The following is an 8,854-nucleotide window of genomic DNA, read 5'->3' as shown; positions in this document are numbered from 1 at the left end:
AGCAACGCGCCGGCTTGTGTTAACAACCGGGCTGCCCGTCTGCGCCGGGGTCAGCGCGTGAGCTGCCATCCCGCAATGCTGGCTGCATCGCGGTGGCCCGGGCCACGGTTGTGCTCTCGGGGCCTATCGCGACGCTAGAGGCTCTCGGCTACCTTCCTTATTCCGTGGCAGGGAGTCTTCGCGAGCAAAGGACTCTTCGCCCTCAGCTCTAGACCCCAGCCGCCAGCCATGTCCACCGCCGAGGCCGCCCCGGAGACCGCCGAGGCCCAGGACCCCGGCCACAGGAGCAAATCCAGCAGTCCCCGCCAAATCCCAGTGATTGGGGTGGTGGCCGAGGACGAGGAGATGCAGGTATGGGCAGGTGTCTGTGCTTTCGGAGGTGGGATTGGGGTGAGGTCTGGGGAGCAGGGTCGAGGCCCAGAGGCTGGAAGAGTGGAAGTGAGAACCCGAGTGGAGACTGGGGGAGCCTGTGGGACGAAGGTTCCAGGCGCAGGGCCGACCCTTTGGGAACTGCGCTGCCTGCAAGGGGGGCTGGTTGTCGTCAGCCAGCCTATCTGGGGACTCGTGCCTTGATCCTCCTGGATCAAACTGAGTAATAAGGCTTGATTATTATGTGGAAAATATTATTATAATATTATTATAAATATTATTATAAATAATATTATTATAAATATTATTATTTCCAAGATAATATTATCTTGGAAAATGTGGCCACGAAAGGACCAAGAGGGAAGGAATCGCCTTAGCGAAAGTTAATTGATAGCCCTATCACTTTGCTCTGGGATTTTATCTGTAGATTCCTGTTTTTAAGTGATGTCCTTAATGATAGAAGCAATGAATTCTCCCCGTGCTTTAATATGCTGCTGTTGAAATTAGAAAGTGGTTGTTATAGGATGGGAAGAGAGAATTGATTTCTTTCATTGCGCTTGTATTTGGTTTGGAGTTTGCTTTTTTATGAATACAAAACTAGTTCTTTGAAGTTGGGTTGAGCTATTTCACTTGGAGACCTTCTTTGGATCTGCTTTCTTGACCGGGATGTTTAGAAACCCCAAGTCGTTTGTTTCATACTAGGGTTCCTTTGCTCCCCCAGAAAGTCATGGTTGTGATTAAAATCTTGAATTCTAAAGAGGAATCCTGCCCTGCCTCACACGAATGGTGTGGGGCCACTATGGGAATTCCTGTTGAGGCTTCACAAGTCTCAGCTGCGTCAGGAACCTGTCTCCTGGGTTCAAATCCTAGAGCCTTGGAGACATCCCTGGGAGTGGCCAGTTGACTAGGGACCTCTTCTGTGGGAATGGGGTTGAGCTCTCTGAGGACAGTCAGACATTTACACAGTAATCTGCAGAGCAACAGCACTTTTGCATAAGGAATAGATGTCAGGGGAATTTACCTAATCATTTTTGTAGAGGTATTACAATCCAGGTAGGGAGAAAACTTTAAGCAACCACAGCTCTCCACGCCAGAGATTGCAAGGAGCTTAGCACCACTGCTATATTCCTATGCACAAAACAAGTAGGTGAGTTTGGTAACTGAAGACTCTCATTCATTTTTTATTTAGTGTAAGAAAGTGGGCAAGGTTATATGAGACAGATAAGCATAGGTTAAAAAGAAAAAAGGAGAAATACTTTTAATAGGCCAATGCCAACACTGTACATAGGAAGCAGTACAAAACAGTATACCTGTGTATGTTTGTATGTGTTTGTCTCTCTTTTCCTTTTGTTTTCTTTTCTTGCATTACTGCTTTTCCTTTTAGGCCCTAAGATTCTCTTCTAGAAAGAAAAAATTTCATTAATTCAGTATTCTGCCTCTAATTTTAGGAATATTAACATCTTTTAAAGTATTGAGGAAAAAGTCACTTTCTACCCAAAGAAATGAAATAGAACAGAACATATTAGAGCTAGGGGAATTCTTTGGGATCACTCAGACTTCTAGTTTTTTAGTTGGTGGGTGCTTTTACAAATGAGGTATTCTAAAGCCATGAGAAATTAACCGACAGCTACCCAGTCTCTTTACTCAAAGACTGCAGTCTAATGTTCCTAGTAGTAATTAAAATAATCTTTTAGACCTCTACCTCAGGCCCATGGTGGGAAGACCTTTGGAACTCTAAATGTTTCTAGTCCTTTCAAACTGTTTCACTTTTGCTGCCTTGTCCTTTGCCTGTACTCGACATGTAGTCTATTTTAGTGGGTAAAAATGAGCTGGAGCCACTCCATCACTTACCCATTATGTGACCAAAGGCAAGCATCTTAATCAGTGGAAATGACGGTCGTACTCATGTCTACTGTAGTAAGATTAAATGCAAATGTTAACCACATAGGTTAAATGAAATAATGCACATAGCATACTGCATATATAGTGTCTCATATGTTGAAAACATATAGTCATCATCATCATCATTCTTTATCCAGGGAGCTAGAGCTCCTAAATTTATCTTGGCTTTAAAACTAATGGATTCTCTAGAATTCTAAAACAACAGTTGATGATTTCCTAATATAGAAATGCCACCTTGGCTACCCATGCTTTGGATAACTGTTTTGTATCATTTTCCTTATTGCAGACCTAAATTTGAGGCATTTCAGTCACCCTAAGCTGAGTTTATGTAGTTGAAGAAACAGGTTTTTGAATACTGTTACCTAAGGCAGCAAATAAAATATGCAGGTTTTGTACATGCTTTTTTAAATGTATGTTTCACTTGTGCCTCAAGGAGTATTTATTTTCTGCATTTTTCACAAAAATGACTTGTAGAAGGCAATAGCAATTGTAGATGCCATTTAAGCCACCACAAATGATATTTGCAAAATATTACATTTTTCTAATTTTATTAATCTTGAAGTATTTGTAGGTGGAATTATGGAAAATGTAAATATAGATGATTGGTTTGAAGCTAGTAGTAAACAAGGAAACAATAACTTAGGAATCTGGAATTTAGCATTGTATTTTATGTTCCATGTTGTGATTTTCATAGAAAGGGATTCTACTTGACACTCTACTACAACTTTTCCTCTCTATTAAAATTTTTATAATGTTGTAATAATTCAAAACTATGAAATGGTATCAGAATTTGGTGGCCATTTTCTAATTGCTTACTTCAGGACAGGTTGTTTGCCTTTTCTAAATCTTTATTTCCTCATTTGTAAAAGATTGTTAGAAATGCCCTTCTCATAGAATTATTCTAAGAACTAAAATTTGAGATATTTGTAAGGCCTTTAGCACAGTGCTCAACACACATATTCTAAATGCCTATAAATGGTAACTATTTTTATTGACAATGCTAATCATGACAGCTTTTCTTATTATTATTATTATTAAGTTCAGATAATATTTACAGGATGGCTAAGCCTTTACAAAGTACTAGGGAAAGACAAATAGAAAGATAGTTCTGAGATTGTTTTTCTACTGTCCCAGTGCTTTCATGGCTCTGGCTCTTTACTGGAAGGTAGGGGTAATGTGGATTAAAAATGGAGGCTTCTCCCCTGGAAGGGGGATGGGAGACACTGAAGTTTACCTTAGTCATGTGGAAATCACAAAGAACCTAACAACAAACAAAGCAAAATCCCAACCCTCCCTAGATCAAGTAGTGAAAAACCAAGGGGCACTGAATCAAGTTTTGGGTTTTTTTTTTTCTGAATCAAGTTTTAAAAGAACTACTTGTTCTCCTCTGCTGTCACCACACTGCCTCAGTCAATCCTGGATGACTGTCAGTCCTAATTAGCCCTTGGTTTGGTATCTCTTCCTCTCTACCCAGTTTATTTCTTTTAAACACCATTTCACCACTTTATCATCCTCCTTCCTCCCCCTGAATCCCACCCTCTGTTCCTTTTGGGATTCTGTGCTTACCTCATCTAATATAGTTGCCTTGACTAAATTACTGAACTTCTCTAGGCCTGTTCCCTTTTCTATAAAACCAGCCTATACTAAGTAAGTGTTCTCCAACCTAGATGACCAGTACAGTCTTCTGAGAAGCTTTTGGGGAAAACGGTATAGCTGGACCCTACTGCAGATTTCTAGGGTGGAGCCTGGAATTCTTTTAATGTGCTCTTTCAAGGTGATTTTTTTGTTCCAGAATGACTGAACTAGAGGATATGTAAGGCCTATGCTAACCCTAAATTGCCTCTATCCCACTTCTCTGTCCCATTTCAAGGTTTTCCAACACATGATCTATACTTTATCTGTACATATGCTCTGCTTAGTGCCACCTCTGCCAGGGCAGAAATCCTACTGTTGTTTTTGTCTGAAGTACTTCCAAGGATAGCATCCAGCACAGTACCTAGCACACACGAGTTGATATTACATATTTTTAATGAATTCCCTCCCCACTTTTCTCAGTTCTACTAAACCTTAACCTTTTCCCAGGTGCTGCCTCTGCAACATGAAGTACTCATTCCTCCAATGGGAAGTACCTCATGTTTATTTTCACTGCCATTGATCTTCTCCTCATCAGTGGGTATAGTTTTAGGCTTGAATCATATAACTTCTACCTAATTGTCACTTGTTTTATATTGGGCATTGTTTCATTTGTGTAAGTTTTGTCTCTCCAACAAAAATATTGGTTTCTTAAGAATGAGAAGTAGTTTTATGTCCTAAAAAACTCCTTTACTCTGAACTCAAGAGAATAAATTTAAGTCCTAGCTTGCAAAGTCTTCTATGTTCCAGCCACTGTGACCTTCTAACTTCTCAAGCATGCCAAGTGTTCCAGCCTAAGGGCCTTTGCACTTGCTTTGCCCACTGCCTGGAAGTTCTTTCCTTGAGAACTTGGTTCCTTATCTCTTTAAGAGTTTGTTGAAATGTTACCCTCTCTGAGTCTTTCACTGACTACTGGGTATAAAATTATACTTCTCAAGCATCCCAGTACTTTGTAAACATTTTATTTTCTCCAGAACTGTTCATCTTGCCATATATGCTATACATCTTACTGGTATTTTTTGTCTCCCCCAGAGGATATTGATTCTTTAGGTGGGCAGGAGATTTCATGTTTGTCACTGTCATATCATTGTCACCTAGAACAATGCCCGTCACAGTGTAGGCACTCAATAAATATTTGTAGAATAAATATGTAATAGTGATTATACTTGATCTTTTTTATTCCATCTCTTCTATTATTACATTAAGCCCACGATTCAGAAACCTGTGGTCAGGTTTCATCAGGTATCTGAATATTCATACCATCCTGTAGCATAACACAGTAAGCATTGCTATTCAAAGTGGGAAATGGGGTCCTCCTGTCATCAGCACAAGCATCACCTAGAAGCATTAGAAAATTGTCCCAGCCCTACACAAACCTCTTTCCCAGCATCCTATCTCATTAAAGGGTGAGACCATCTATATAATTCCTCAAAATCAAGGATTTTCCTTGCCTGTTTCTTTTTCCCACTGCATCCAAACATTTTTTAGGTCCTGCTGATTCAACCTCCTTGATGTTTTATTTCCATTTACCATTGTGTATACCAGTTGCTAAAATCTCAAGTTACAGACTGGTTTCCTACCTCCAGTCTAGTCCTGCCTAGTATTGCAATCTACTGGTTAAATCTTGTGGCAATTGAAGAAGACAACCCTAATGACAACAGAGACTATTTGTTCAAAACTTGCTATAAGGAAGGAGTCATCCACCCTCATTTTCTTTTGGCAAAAGACTTCAAGACAGGCAGGGAAGATTTATATAATGTGTGAGGAGGGGTGTAGGGAGGCTTCAGTTATGCTTTCACTGGAGGTTGTTGCCATGAGGATGCCACATATGGGCTAGCTAGAGGCTGGGCATCCTGTGTAATTGATTTAGAATTGCATGTTTTATATTTATTGTTTCTGTTTGGCTTTACCTGGTTGGTTCTGAGTTGGAAGTGGGGGATTGGAAACTCTGGGGAATGGGGGTAGGTTGGCAATCATTGACCAAAACTTTACTTTTCTGGGCCAACTGGTATAAAGATTGTGGCTTGACTTTCAGGACTAGTTACTGCAGAGAGTAGGCCTAAGTTCTTTTGTCATCTACAGTCTGGCCATTGCCTATTTATATATTCAGTTTCTCAAATTATTCATTGGCTTCTTAAGATCTTTAGTATTACCTACAAGGTTTTCCATAAAATTCAGTTGCATACTGATAACTATCTGAGTCAAAGCAGTGTGTTCCCATATCTAGGACAGTTTTGGAAACAGAGGCTGCTAAGAAATATTTGAAGCCAGGCTGGAGGTATGGCTCAAGTGGTAGAGTGCCTGCATAGCAAGTGGGAAGCCCTAAGTTCAAACCCCAGTACTGCCATAAAACAAATTACAAATAGAAATATTTGAACCAGTAAAGGCTAAAAAAGGTAGGAGGAGAGGAAAAATCATTTTAAAAATAAGCCACAATAAGTAATACACAGAGCAATATGAAGTGATGATACAGATAAACCCAAAAGTACTCTGTGCTTTAATCTTTACTACTTCCTCTTTCTTATAAAAAGTTATACCTCTTTCTTTTGGGGGAGGGTGCTGATAATAACCTACAGATATTTTAAAAATCCTTGTCTAACCATCAAAGCAAATATTTCAGAAAAATCATAAAATAAAAGCCCACTGTATCTACCTACAGATACATTTATAAAATCTGAGAACACACAAAGAAAAGAGAACAGACAAGTGAGATAGTGACAGATTACTCTGTTAAATCTCAAAATATTAAAAGGCAAATTTAAAACTTTTCAATAACAGTGAATTTAACAATTAAACAGCAATATTTAATAACTGGTAACTATAATACCAAATGTAGTTAAGTACTTAGCCAATCCTTTTTATTATTTTTAAAACCATTTTTAGTAACTAACCTCATTCAGATGTTTATTCTGCAGGTTTAAATTTACAATGTTTAAATGAAAATTGTTTCTGAACAAAATTTCTTGAGATCAAACTATACAAGTTTTTAATTGTGAAAGGCAAGGAAATTCTAAATTTGGGACCCAATGTAATACTGCCTATGTAGAAAGATGGAAAAGTATGTGTCATAGACTTAAAATTCATAACACGCTAACACTTTGTAAAATTGTGTATCGATTCATGTAAATAAACTCAAAAATATATAAAATGGATGTATTTGAATAGTTGGAACAAGCAGGACTTTCCCCCTTTTGAATATTTTTTTATATCATCATGGCATCTTTTCAAACCTAGAGGTTTAAAAGTAGACCAGTGATAGATTCTAAGAGGGAGACTAGAGGGAAGAAGCAGAAAGCGTGCTTCCTAAAGTAAACTCTTGGAGAGATGCTGGAGATACACCTGGCAGGAAAAACCACCAATAAGAGGCAAAACTCCAACCCTCAGCCCACGCACAGCATCCCCCCACCACATTAAACAGAGAAACCAGGAGGGCTCCGACGCCACCAGACACCAGCTCCTACCCTGTTGGGAGACCACCAGAACTACTGCTCAAACACCAACACCAGAATTGGATGCTAAAGGACTAGCACCAAAAATACTAAGACTGAAACTTTATTGCATTTGAACTTGGGAAATTTCATTTATTTTTTTTTAATTTTAATTTTTATTTTTTATTATAGTATTATTATTTCTTTATCCTCTCTCTGTCTTTCTAATGCCTGTTTGGCTAACTGTTGATTAGTATACTATCTCTCCCTGTTTATTTCTTCAGCTCTGTTTTTTTTTTTTTTGTTTTCTTTTTTCCCTTTTTCTTTACCTTCTTTGCTTTCCCTCTCCTCTCACCCTTCCATTCTAGATATCATCATCGTTATTATTATAAGCTCAACAATGCTGAATTACACACAGTACAGGGACAATAACAGTAGCAAGGGCAATGATGAGAAGACAGAAAAATAGGGAAACCAATGTCCCCCCAATAATAAATTAGTACAGGAACCAGAGGGAAATGAAGAAAACAGATGCCCAGATCCAGACTCCAACAAAACGAAGATAAACTATGCCAGAGTACCCAATGAAGCCCACAAGAACATTCTGAAAGAAGATATCCTGCAAGTAATCAATGAGAATTTTATAGAGATGATACTGGATATGGTCAACCAAAATGTACAGGAGACACTCAAGAAATTACAAGACAACAAAAATAGAGAATTTGAGAACACACAAGAATAAATAAAAGAAACCATAGAAACACTGTATAAACACCAAAGTGAGATAAAGAACACGATAAATAAAGAGATAAATGAACTCAGGGCAAAAATAAACAATATTAAGAGGAAGAGACTCAGGATATGGATAACCTCAGAAAAAAGAACGAAACAGAAATGCAAAACAAAATGGAAGGCCAATCCAGCAGAATAGAACAAGCAGAAGACAGAATCTCAGAATGTGAAGATGAAATGGTAATTAAAGGAAAAACCAATGAACTATTAGTTAAACAACTCAAGACCTGTGAAAAGAAAATGCAAGAAATAACTGATTCCATCAGAAGACCAAACCTGAGAATCATGGGCATCGAAGAAGGAGAAGAGGTCCAAGCAAAAGGAATGAGTAATATATTCAACAAAATAATTACAGAAAATTTCCCAAATCTAGAGAAAACTATGCCCATACAGATACAGAAGGCCTCTGGAACACCAAACAGACCTGACCAAAATAGAACTACCCCACGACATATTATCATTAAAACAACAAGTACAGAGACCCGAGAAAGACTATTGAAGACTGTAAGAGAGAAAAAACAAATAACATACAAAGGTAAACCCATCAAAATCACAGCAGACTTCTCAACAGAAACATTAAAAGCAAGAAGAGCTTGGAGTGAGGTCTTCCAGGAACTGAGTGAAAATAACTTCAACCCTAGGATACTCTACCCAGCAAAACTATCATTCAAATAGATGGAGCAATAAAATTCTTCCATGATAAACAGAAACTAATAGAATATATGACCACA

At 38.5% G+C, this 8,854-nt stretch overlaps 1 protein-coding gene across 7 annotated transcripts in view; it reads left to right on the top strand.

Annotated features, from left to right (window-relative positions):
• Positions 1 to 8,854, top strand: part of Cfap69 (cilia and flagella associated protein 69) — a 66,392-nt gene continuing 57,538 nt past the window's right edge. For 5 of the 7 annotated variants that reach the window (XM_074064789.1, XM_074064787.1, XM_074064786.1 and 2 more), the window contains exon 1: positions 1 to 351. In XM_074064789.1, the coding sequence (XP_073920890.1) occupies positions 229 to 351 (123 nt within the window). In that variant the 5' untranslated portion in view covers positions 1 to 228. The remainder of the gene's footprint in view (positions 352 to 8,854) is intronic. The other 2 variants (XM_074064790.1, XM_074064791.1) reach the window with 2 other exon arrangements.

This window comes from Castor canadensis, chromosome 2 (genome assembly GCF_047511655.1).
Source record: "Castor canadensis chromosome 2, mCasCan1.hap1v2, whole genome shotgun sequence".
NCBI classification, from domain to species: domain Eukaryota; kingdom Metazoa; phylum Chordata; class Mammalia; order Rodentia; family Castoridae; genus Castor; species Castor canadensis.
Note: the sequence above shows the minus strand (reverse complement) of the source record. Positions and strands in the feature narration are given on the sequence as shown.